A 12,466-nucleotide genomic window follows, 5' to 3' on the forward strand; every position below is an offset into this window, starting at 1 on the left:
ACTTATGGAATGGTAGATGGCCCAAGAGTGCACAGAGCAGTTGGGAAAACCAGCCTGGAACAGAAAATCTTCCATGATGGTCCAGGCTGGGTGGGAGAGTTGATCAAGATAGAGGGTACACAGATCATAAAATAAGCAAGTCACGTCCAGCTCGCCCCTGCATGACCCCGCTGGGGTGTCTCCCTCATCTAGCTGAGTGTGTCCATGGGGGAGATGACCAGGAGGGGAAGGGAGACCCAGGAGCTGCAAAACAACCTGAGGAGACTGGAGGTGACCTCTTCAGGAAGAGGAAAGGTATTGTGTCTCTAAATTCCAAGAACTTGGTGAAAGGAGAGAGGATAACCATCTTTATTATTCAGATTCTAAAGGAAATGATTCTGCATAACAGCAGAACCTACTAGCTGCCGAAGTGGATGTGCAGGGACTCCTGAAGGTGGTCTCCCTGCCTGGATCCACGGGAGACTCTAAGTCAGGGGCCTGCAGGAGCATCACGCCGAGCCCAGGCTGCTGGGGACATGGCCAGGAGGTCCAAGGAGGTGACCTGGCCACAGGTCCCCAGGTATGCAGATGCAGAGGGAACCCTCCTCCCAGGTGTGAAAAAGACCAACGCTCCTTGCTGGGCAGAGGAGGATCGTCCTTGGGCTTCACCGGGGCAGGCAGCCAGCCACGGGGTCCGGCCGTGGCACCGGCACAAAGTTCATGGGGCACAGCAGCAGCGGGCACATCTTCTCATGCTCCTTCAGCGCCTCGCTCAGGTGCTTCAGCTCCTCCGTCAGCTTCCCAATCTCCCTCCGCAGCACTGTGTTTTCTTGCTCCAAGCACTCGTATTCCTGGGAAGACAGAATACCCACAATGGGTTCTGAGGCCATATATCCTTCCTCTGTCCTCCCCAAAGATCTAACTCTCACCACCGATGCTGACCCCTTTCCCTGAAAGCTTTCTCATCAACCATGCCTGCCTCCACCACTCAGATTTGTTTACTCATTCGCTTAATGTCTCTCCCCTCCCACCAGGATGAAAGGTTCCTGAGAGCAGGCCTTCTTTTTTTGAGTCATCTTTATTGAGCTATAATTTATGTAAAATAAAGGACACCTACTTTAAGTATATCATTCAATGAGTTTTGACAAATGTAAACAACTATGTTGATCAAGACATAGACCATTTCCACCACCCTGGAAAGTTCTCTCCTGCACCTTTGCAGTCAGACGCCCCCAACCCCCAGCAGCTGCTGAGCTTTCTGAAGGTCTCTGCTGGGGTCACTGCTTTAGCCCCAGCACCAGGAACAGTACCTGGAACATAACAAACGTTTGTTGAAAGCTGAATAAATGAATGAAAATACCCCTTGCCTTGGCTTTGCTCCAATGCTCACCTGTTAAGTTTCCACTATATCAGAGTTTACAAGGGCTTAGAACTGGGGGAGAGACCCCTTGGCCCAATCCACACGGTACAGAAACCTTCCCTATGTAATTCTAACTCCAACACCCAACGTGTGCTGGCATTCTTCCCTTCAAAGGCCAGTGTTTGCCACTTCTGAGCTGCTCTGTCAAAAAGCTCCTCTTTGTACTGATCCAAAATCGCTTTCTCCTTCAAACCCACCTACTGAGCTTGGTTCCACCTATGGAACCACACAGAGTATATGCAATACGTTTTCAACATCGCGGTTCTTAAAATGTTATGGGACAGCCCCATACCACTTCCCCTTAGGTATTCTCTGAGCCCAACCGTCTCAGGTCCTCTGAGTTCCTTGAGTTTCAGGACTTCTGGTCCCTCTCTTTTTGGCGGTCACCCCTGACACACACTCTAATTTGCCAGAAGCTCTGAGAAGTTGTTCTCAAAACACAGTGCATGTTTCTGGGAGTGGTCCAACCATGCAGAGGGCAGGTGCGTGGAAGTAGTCTGCTCTCAGCAAGACCCAAGTGTGTAGCCACCTTGCTCTGAGGATACTCCCCGAGCTTGCAGAGAACCGCAAGCTTCATCTGCATAGGCCGCTTCTCTGTCTGAACTTGGGTGACAATTGTTATTTTGGCTTAAGGGTGGGCTTTACACCTGCTTCTACTGAATTTCACCTCTTTGCTTGAGCATCTTCCAGGCTAGCGAAATCTTTCTGAATCTTCATTGTGTCACCTCCTGATTAGTGATATCACACAGCTGCCCACTAACTTAAGAAGGTCTTCTTTTTCTTCATCCAACTCATTAATAAGTCCTACAATACTCAGGCAATTGCAGAGCCCTGTGGCATGCCAACAGAGTCCTTCTTAAGGCTGACAGTCTTATTTGCACCTTGTTTAAATGTTGTTTTCAATCATTTCTAGGTTGATTCATGTGGAGAGGCTGTGTTGTACTACACACTAGGCATTTCCTGAGCTAAGGATCCAAACTTATTATCCATCATATCTTTTCTCTTACCAGTAATTTTTTAAAATATTACTAAAAAAAAGTTTTCTCACAAGCCACAAAGACACAAGCAAATTCTCAACTCTGCCCATTGCTAAAGCTGTTCTCCTCAACTGAGCTGCCCTCCTCCTTTTGTGTGTGGGCCCAGCTCAAGCCCACCACCTCCAGGAAGGCTTCCCTGATCACAGCACCTAATGGAACCAAATCTCTCATTACGTGTTCTATTCAGTCTTGCATCCTATTCAATCTTACTTATATTAAACAAGGTCTCTCCTTAAAGATCAGAAGTGTATAGCAACTAGGGGCCTCTGCTCCCCTCTGTACTCCTGCCTCACAGGCCCCAGTGCTAGTATCTGTGTGCTCAATGACTCCTCAGCCTTTACCTTCAGTTTCCTTCTCTTACCCCCTTCCTCCCCTCCCTCCCGCACCTTCCTCTCTCTCACAATGAGGGCCCCAGAGGGGCTGCATGCTGAGGCCATCAGAGTTATCCCTCTGCCTCCTGCTTTTCCCAGGCAGGCTCTCCTCTCAGGGTGGCCTGGAATATGCTCCACGGCAGCAGGCCTCACCCTCCTCCCCGCAGTCTGTCCTGGGTCAGTTTGGCTTCACCAGCGCCTTGGCTCCAAGCTGCCTTCAGCTCTCCTCCAGGCCAACACCCCTGACTCCCCACGCTCTCCTTGGGCCTCTGACGAACTCTAGTCCTGGAGTCAGAATTCAGTCTACCAACACAGCAAGAGACCCTGCAGGGGCAGGGGAGGGTCTGGAAGTGAGGGAGGATGGAGGCTAGGCATCGCGGGGGGAGCCTGCCCGCGCAGAGGGCTCTGCGCAGCAACCAGAAATCCTCTTCACCTCCAAGTAAAATGAGGATACATCTGAATGGTTCCAGTGTGCTGCGATTTTAACCAGATTCAAAGGACAGGAAAGTCTCTTCCTATGGCCGTTCCAAACTGCATTTGTGTATTTACTAAACTTCGTGGCAAGACGCTGTGAGCATAGGAGCTTTCTCTCTGGAAACCATGAGGGCCACGCTGCCTAAAGCCTTCCCGAGGTGCCACTGCTCTCCCTGAACCCCAGCTCCGACAGGCCACAGAGCTGCCTGTCACAGGCACCCAGCAGGCCCCTCGCTGCCTTCTCCACGGGGACTTTCTCTTCTGGGATTTAACTTTTACTCATAAATCTGCAGAGGGACTTTCATTGAGCTGAGGGAATAAAATGAGAGAAGAACTCAAATTCTTCTTCAGACCAGTTCCACAAAAATAAAAGAGGGAGCTGGGGGGAGTGGAGGAAGGGGAGATGAGAACACAGAGTGGGGACAAAGTGGGGGGAATGAGTACGGCCCACTTCACCCAGAGGAGAAATTTCCCGGACTTCACATGCATGAGAAATACACCAAGAACATGACACCTTTTGTAATTTCAAAGAGATGATCTGTTTAGCCCAAATCTTGCTGAGTTTGGAATCTCTCACCCAGGGAGGGTTCGAGGTCATTATGCTGCCTTCCCTGGGTATTTGCAGGACACGGTCACAAAGCAGAGACTAGAAATTGGAGGTGGTGAATTCACAGCAAATCCTAGTTCTGCCTCAGATGTGAAGCTGTCCAGGGCAGTGATTCTCAGCTGGGGTAATTTGGGCAGTCCCCAGGGGACATCTGGGGCATCTGGAGACAGTCTGGGTTGAAAGAGCTGGGGAAGGGGCACCACTGCCTCCAGTGGGTCAAACCCAAGGACGCTGCTCAATGTCTTATGAGCACAAGACCCCCTCCCCACCCCTCAATGAGAAAAGGCTGATCCCAAATGTCAACAGTGCTGAGGTTGAGAAACCCTGGTTTGGGCATCTAAGAGAGGTTGATTGGAGAATGGGGGCTGTCTAGGGGCGATTCAAGGTCCAGGATGCCTTTAAGGCAAAGACTGGTAAGGAAGCGAACGTACCAGGGACCAGAGATGATAACTAAGGTGGGAAGGAAATGAGGGGCAGGAAGAGGCTATCAGGAGGACACAGACCCCATTACACAAGCGAGACGACTGAAACTCAGAGCTACAGTGACTTCTCCGAGGTCATGCAGACTTGGGACCTGATCCGTGACTTCCAGGTCAACTGCAGCTCTCATGCAGTGATAGCAATTCTGCTTCTGTTCAGCAGTGCCTGGGCCCAAATTCCCCCCAGGGTGGTTACCAGCAGTGAAGGCCACTGAGAGCTCAGGATTTTACAATAAGTCTATTCCCTATTAAGCTCATACGCTTCCCAGCAGAAAAATTGTGTCACCAGCAAGGGCTGTACAAATTAGTGTCATCATCAGTTTCTAAAGCCGTGAGGACTACCATGAAGCATTCTATTAGAATATGCAATCTCTGAAAACACCAGGGCAACACATACCACAAACATATTGCCCAAGAAAGTTGTCAGTTTGTGACATTTGGGGCTCCTGAGGATGGCATCGCTGCCTTCCTTTTCTGACTCAAAATTCTTTTTCATTCTTACACCTTTGGGTGCCTGGCTTGGACCAGTGTGACCCACTTCTGAGCCACTTTCAACTTGTCTAAGAGACCTGGACTGTTCTCTTGGGTTCCCATTTGTGAATCTGGACTCAGGCATGTGCCTAAGGTTCAGAGATGAATAGGGGTCAAAATCCCCATAAGAGGGGTAAATGCCTTGAAGGGATGACTTGAAAAGCCACAGTGAACAGTGAGGTGCAAGATACATACTAGGAACAGCTTCTTATCACTATAGTGTGACTTCCAGCAACCGCCACCTTGGGGGGAAACTCAGATAGCTCTGAAGAGTGACCCCAGCCTCCCTCTGGCTTGACCCTCTCAGGCCCTCCTCCCGCCCTGCCCTCCAAGGAGGTCCTGCCCTGATGGACAGTCCCCGGCTTTGGGGATGGAGAACTGGGGAAGGAGGAAGGCGGCCAAAAGACTTGTAAGAGCCGGGACTGGAGGATTTTTTCCCGGGTGTTGGAGGTGAGAGATGTGCAAGAATTGAGTGGGCAGGAAAGAATGGTGGGAATTTTAAACACGTCTTGCTCTAAATATTTCCCTCATGGTATTCAGGAAAGGCAAATGAAGATCTCAAGTCACCTGGAGATAATTTAGCAATACTAGCCCACAGTACGGGAGAGAGGAATTTATGGGATAAAAGCTTTACTCAAAGCCATTATAATGGGCTCATCTCCCCAGGGAGTAGCCGGTGTCTCCCAAGGAGCTGGCTTCATTCCATATTTGAGGAGAAGGTATGCATGCGCTGTGTCTGGGTCTCACTTGTCCCAGCTTAGATGGTTTACAAGCGTACCTCATTTTATTGCACTTTGCTTTATTGGGCTTTGCAGATATTGTGGGTTTTTGTTTTTGTTTTTGTTTTTCAAATCAAAGGTTTGTGGTAATCTTGCATTGAGCAAATCTATAGGTTTCATTTTTCCAAATTTGTGACTTCCTATCTCTGTGTCACTTTTTGGTAGTAAGCCGTGAGGCGCTTTCAGCTGTGATCCACAGCAGTGTGCTAGGTCCTCTGCCCCACTCACTGGAGCACAGTAAAATGATTCTTCACCACATTTTTAAACCAGACTTCCCACTCTCAACATGTAGCTGCTTTTCAAAGTTTAAAATGTAGTTACCAAGGTGACTACTGACACCAGTGACCGATGACACTTGTGTGTGGCTACTGACAGTAAAGGTGTAGACTATGGCTGGGATCTGGGTATGGATGGAACCACTGTCCTGGCCTCCTTGACACTGTGTTTCTCAACAAAATGGCCTTGCTGAAGTGACCTGCCAGTGCTGCATAATCCAGATCCATTCTTCTAGCTCCACAAAGAGGGGAAGGGTGTGTTCTTCCATGGAGGGACTGGGTTTCAGATCAATCAGCCGCATTCTGGAAAGGGGGCAACTGGCACAGTCATGTTTATGGACAGCAGAACAAGCTGGAAACCCCAGGGAAGGGCGCTCCAGCCACTGCAGGAGTAAATGTGGCGAACTACCCCTACCTTTCCCAGGCATCGGTTCATTTGGTTATCAAATCGAGTGATGACAGAAATTGAGAGAGACCCATCTTTTTTTTTTGAAACTGAAGTACTTAAGTAACCTTCTGTGGTAGGCAGAATAATGCCCCTCCAAAGATGTAAAATCCAGCCTCTGGAACCCGTAAATATGCTACCTTACATGGCAAAAGGGACTTTGCAGATGTGATTACGTTAAGACTCTTGGGGAGATTATCCTGGATTAGGCAGGGGGGCCCCTGTAACCATGAGGGTCTTTGTAAGTGAAAGAGTCAGAGAAGGACACGTGACGAGGGAAACAGTGTCAGAGTATCGCAGGATGAGAAAGACTCAACTGGCCAGTACTGTCTTCAAAAATGGAAAGGGACCACAAGCCAAGGCACACAGAAGCCTCTAGAAGCTGGAAAAGGCAAGGAAATGGATTCCTCTCCAGAGCCTTTAAAGGAATGCAGCCCTGTTGACACCTTGATTTTAGCCCGCTGAGACCCATTTCACACATTCCATACACCTGACTTCCAAAACCGTGAGATAATAAATCTGTGCTGTATTAAGCCACCAAATTTGTCATAATTTGTTACAGCAGCCATAGGAAATGAATATACTTTCCTCGGGAATTTCTATGCTTCCTGAGGACAGGAATGAGATCTCATGCCTCTCTCTCATGCCTTGCCCACAGTGGTTCTTAATAAATGTGTTGGATTGAACCTACTCAACCTTGCTCCATGAAGGATCTTGTCCAAGTCATGTAGTCACCTCTACCTACATCATCACTTGGGACTTAAAGCTGAGTGTCCTCTAGTGTGTTTGGATATTCATGCACCTGGCTCGGACCAGAAGCTCCTTGAGAGGAAGGGTCCTCATGCACGAGGCCTGTGCTAACTGAGCCACAAGTGCCCTCGGGTGGTTATTTGGTAGCACAAAGCTAGAACCAGGATTGCTTCAGGAGCAAGGTGGAAGGAAAAAAGGAGGCAAAGGGCATCCCATTTCTCCTGTGGAAATTTTACAGAACTAATCCAGACTGAGACACACCTTCCCAACCCTAGTCTGGAGACCCTCATCTCTTTCCACCACCCAGACTTCCTACTTTCATGAAAGAATGTGACATTTATAATGTATGCACCTCTGTGAATTTATATCAGTGGGTCCACTCTGCCTGGAGTATGTGCATTCTAAATCTATTCTCTGCTCATCATGCAAGGGTTTTTAGAGACTGTCATTTCCTCTCATAAAGCCTCAGAGTCTCCTATGCTGTCAATACCACCCCCTTCCTAGACTGGCCTTACTAAGACGATCTATGACCTGATCTATGGCCAGAAAGTGTGGCAGGAGATAGCTGAACTAAAACTCTTAATATTCCCACCAACTCTGTGCAAGGACAAAAGCATGGAACTGCCATCACTTCCTTGGACAGATCCTGGGATGCCTTCGATATCAGTTCTGATATGGGACGGTTCCCTTGTCCCAGCTGTGAGATTATGTGGGATTACGCAGAGGTGGAGGAGAATGGAAGAATTTAGAATAAATTCCAGTTTCCTGATTTGGGTTATGAGATAGCTGGTTAGTTAGTTCCACTGACTACAACCTGAAGACAGTGAGAAGAGAAAGTCTCAGGGTGAACAGACACTCTATTATGACTGGGCAGATACCAAGGAGCCTGCAGTAACCCATTTGGTGGCACATAATCAGACCTCGTAGATACAGGCTTAGGGCCAGGACAGAGGTCTTATTGGAGTCATTGGTGCCTACCTGGGAGTAATCAATGTTGGGAACTGATGTTGGGAGAACTGATTAATAGATTAAATCTTCCAGGCTGAGAAGAGAAAAGGGCAGAGTCTGAAAGCCTGCTTGACACCAACATTTAAGAAAACACACAGAGGTAGAAAAGCGAACAAAGAAACCGAGAAAAAAAAAAGTGGTTAAGAGGGTCAGAAGAAATAGGAAATGTGGTCTTTTAGAAGCTAAAGACTTTGAAAGAAGGTTTCAAAAAGGGGAGGGTCAATGGTGTCAGAGGTCCCAGCAAGGTCAAGGATGAGGAGACTAGAAAGAGGCCCCTGGACCAGGCAGTGCCAGGGCACTAGTGGCCTCAGCAGGCAGCCTCTGTAGGAAGCGTGCATGCTTGTGTGTGTATGTGTGTGCACACACGTATGTGCGTGTGTGTGTGTGTGTTGGGGGAGCAGAAACTATCACATAGGACAGGGAATAAATGGGAACTGAAGACATGGAGACAACAGGTCTTTTTTTAAGGAGCAGGGAAGTAAAGGAAGCAAAGAAAAGAAATGGGACACTAGCTTGAAAGGGAATCAGGATCAAAAGGCGGTTTGGGGTTGGTTTGTTTTATTTAAAAAAAGGAAGAAAAGGAAACATGAGTGAGATGCAACCAACGGGTGAGGGAGAAATGAAGACACCAGGAAGCGAAGAATCAGAACCCTGGGCTGGAAAGACACGACGGGATTAGATGTGCCTGTGGCCAAACTGGTGATGGCCAGGGCATGACCTCAGGGCCAGCACAGTGCCAGCGCAGAGGATGACTCCTCGCTGCAGCCCTAACGTGGCTCTGCCCTAACCACACTCTCACCTCGTGGAGTTTGTCAGCCTTCTGGGTCTGCTTCTTCCGACTTCTCTGAGCAGCAACTCGGTTTTTTTCTCTCCTTCGGACCTTCCTGTCATCATCCTCAGGGCTCTGGGGGAAAAAGTTTGATCAGCTGTGACACTGAGGCCCCTCGCCTCACCTCTGCCCAGTCTCTTTGCCCAGCATTGCTTGTGGAGTGTCACCATTTTATTTGTAGCCACAGCAATGCTTGTTGCTACATCAGTGGGATAACAGCGGCTCGGTGCTAAGGAGCACTCACCACATGCTAAGTCTGTGCTAGCTGTTAACCCCCACCACCACCCCTAGAAATGTGGGGTGGGACCGCCATTTAAAAGATGAGGAATAAGAAACTGAGGGAGGTTGAGGAACTTGCTCCAGGTATCACAGCTTGTAAGGGGGTGAACGGGAAGTGGAACTCAGGTCTGCTGGACTCCAAACCAATGTTCACAAACCTCTCCCCCGCAGGGTGTGTGCCTGGAAGAGGTGTGGCGTTGGTGTTGTTCCTGTGTGGACGGGAAAGGCAGAAGGCGGCTGCTATCTGGGACTTGCCATGGGCCAGGCTTCCCCCACCACACACAAACAGGTACTTTTGATAATGTGTGCAAATCACAATTAGACTGATAACTAATTGCAACCACAGAACTCTCCCAATAGACCAAATGATCCTCAGCACCACAGACAATACACTCCTTTGAACTACGCTTTTTGCTTCACAGGCATGAGTGAATCAGAAAGAAAATTTATGATGTCTTAGAAGCTCTTAGCGATATATGATTTTACCAAACCTAGTCAAATCCTTCAAGAGTTATCCTGAAAGGCAAGCAGAAAAATGCACCTACCATGGTAAAAAACACTTCAGCCAGTTATAGAAAAGTCAAGCAATATTTGCTTTCCAGAACCCTAAAAGAAGATACCAGAGAGTGGAGGTAGATAAATACTAACTTTAAAGAGTTTAAAAGCCAAGAGGTTAGAGGGATACAAACACAGGAAAGCTATTCAATTAGTACTTTTAATGGAAAGCAAATACTGATAACATAAAATAAAGAATATTTTCAGTTATCATTTTATTTAGTCTAATATTCCAAATAAGAAAGCCATATCTCCCCCAGGTTATAGTGGGTAAAGAATCTTCAGCATATGTAAGAATATAAAGCTATAAAAGGGAAAAGAATAAATAATACATACATAAATAAAATAACAAATAAAAGTGGCCTGAAGGCAGTGCTTAAGGGACAGGCACAAGACGTTAAAATGTAGTCTTTTAGAGGCAAAGAAGTCTCGGTAAACATAACCAGAATACCACATGTAGTGTAACGGACAGAACTTCAGCTTTAAAAATACACGGCTCCTGGTTTTCTCTCTTACTATCACTATGGACTTGAGTAAATAGCTTAAATTCTCTGAATTTTCCGTTTTCTCGTTGTTGTGTGATTCATTCATTTTTTCCATAAGAATTAATTTAGTACCTGCCATGTGCCAGCTACTGTCTTGGGCACTAGAAACACATGCCCTGAACAAGTGGTCAGTAATCTCTGCTATGATCATGCTAACAGCCCAATGCTTGGGGCTGCACAAGATAAAATGAGATTTTTATCCCAAAGCTCCCGGCACATGGTTTGCCCTCAAAAACCTCTGTTAAGGTTGATGCTACTTTTTATTGAATCCCTCATTGTGCTTGTCACCAAATCATGCCCATTATCAGAAAGTCATAGAGCACATGGAAGCAGCCTTCACCCTGCCCTGTAGGAGCTGCTCTCTAAACTGGATTTATCACCTATTTTATGATCATATCTCACAACCTGACAGAAACATTTAAGCAAGACAGAAAGAGGGGAGCAAACTGTTGAGATATTCATATGTTATGAACCACATCTCAGTCAGTTCTTGTAAAAATCACGAGAAGTTGATATTAGCATGTTCATTTTACATGTGGGGAAAGAGGCTCTCACAGAGGTTAAGCAAATTGCCCAAGGCTACTCAGCTTGCGTGTGGCAAAGCCGAGGCCCAAACTCAGATGTGTGACTCTCTAGCGTCACCCGATGACATTCTGTGCCAGGCACCGAATTGAGAAGAAGGGTATAACCATGAAATGCCTCAGTCTTAAGGCCGCTGAGTGGGAAGTTCTCATACTGCAGTTCCTGTGGCCAACCTTGTCTGTTTCCTGAGTACGCGGTTGTAAAAGTTATGGACAGCGCAGAAGACTGGGTGCGGGCCGAGGGCTTTCCACTAGCGCTGAGGGTGGAGTCGGCCCACTTTGGGTACCCACCTCGAACCCCCAGGCTCATGGGTCCCGAGTTCCCCATTCAGGAGGCAGCCGGATTAGAGTAGATGTTGGGAGTGCCTGGGCACAAGCTGCCCCCTGGCGCGGAATTTCCCCTCTCCGCACCTTGGCCCCGGCTCAGAGCAGCTGGGAAAGGCCACGCGCTCCGGCAGTGAAATGGCAGCCGACGGCGGCGCATGGATGGCGACACCCAGGGCAGCGCGGACCCCACGTGCGGGGGAGCGTGAGCCATGCCCTCCCCAGCCAGGCGTGGGCGCCCTCTGGCCTTTCCTCCTCCCAGGCACCGAAGCCCAGTCATGGTCCCGGACGTCCCGGCACCGTGTGTGCGCCGCAGACCCGCGGGCAAAGGCCCCAACTCCGGCTCGCGTCTGGCTCCCGCAGCACCTTCGACCCCTGCACTCAGCGGTCACCATCGGGAGCCCCGGCACCCGCCTCCTCGCTGCCCCCGGCGCCCCAACCCCCGCATCCTCCGCGGTCCTCCGTGAGCCTCTAGTTAACTACCTGAGGCTGCGCCTGGTTCCCCGGAGCCGCGACGCTCCTCTGCAGGACGCTGCCGGCGGCCAGGAGCCCTTGCGACATGCCGGGCGCTGCTCCGGCCCGGCCCGCCCCGCCGCGCAGCCTCGCGAAGGAGCGGCCGCGCCGCCAGGCGCGCCCTGCACGCGGGGCGCTGCCTACCGGCTCTCTCCAGCCACCGGCATCCTCGCGCCCCCGCACCTGCCGGCCGCCGCCTCTGCCCCGCCCCCTCGGGCTTCCTGCTCTCCTGGCTCCGGCGCCCACTGCGCGTCGCCCGGGTTTCCCCACCCCCCAGTCCCAGCCTGCAGTCCTTCCCGTCCCCAAGTCCGCCCCGCCCCTCCTTCTCCCACCCCCGCCTCGTTTCCTCCTCTCCCCGCCCTCTCGCCGCACTTCGGGGTCCCAAATCCCACCCCTGTCGCGACTTTCCCCTGGGGCCCCACTCTTCGTGGAAGTCACGTGGTGGCTCCGAAACCCGGGAGGGAACGCATAGCCCACCCACAACAGGCGACGCTAGGGCAGGTGGGGGGGTCGGGGAGGCGCGGCGCAGCTTTTGGGGTCTTTGGACGGCTCTCGGAGAAATCAGGTTGAGAAACACAAGTGGGTGGTTTGGGGTTGTTGGTTTTTTCCCTAGACCCATCACGGCATCTTCCTGCGCATCGGCTGCCTCCCCCCAGCGCAGGGGTCTCAATCTCGGGGGACTTTC

General features: G+C 49.9%; 1 protein-coding gene across 1 annotated transcript; it reads right to left on the reverse strand.

Moving 5' to 3' along the window:
- Positions 1-329: 329 nt before the first annotated feature.
- BATF3 (basic leucine zipper ATF-like transcription factor 3) lies at positions 330-11,943 on the reverse strand. Its single transcript, XM_031438605.2, has 3 exons — positions 11,752-11,943; positions 8,955-9,059; positions 330-830 (listed from the first exon to the last, which is right to left on the reverse strand). Exons 1-3 carry the CDS (start codon positions 11,827-11,829, stop codon positions 645-647), a joined length of 369 nt encoding a protein of 122 aa, XP_031294465.1. The 5' UTR covers positions 11,830-11,943; the 3' UTR covers positions 330-644.
- Positions 11,944-12,466: the final 523 nt, after the last annotated feature.

The sequence above is a fragment of the Camelus dromedarius genome, chromosome 21 (assembly GCF_036321535.1).
Source record: "Camelus dromedarius isolate mCamDro1 chromosome 21, mCamDro1.pat, whole genome shotgun sequence".
Taxonomy (NCBI): domain Eukaryota; kingdom Metazoa; phylum Chordata; class Mammalia; order Artiodactyla; family Camelidae; genus Camelus; species Camelus dromedarius.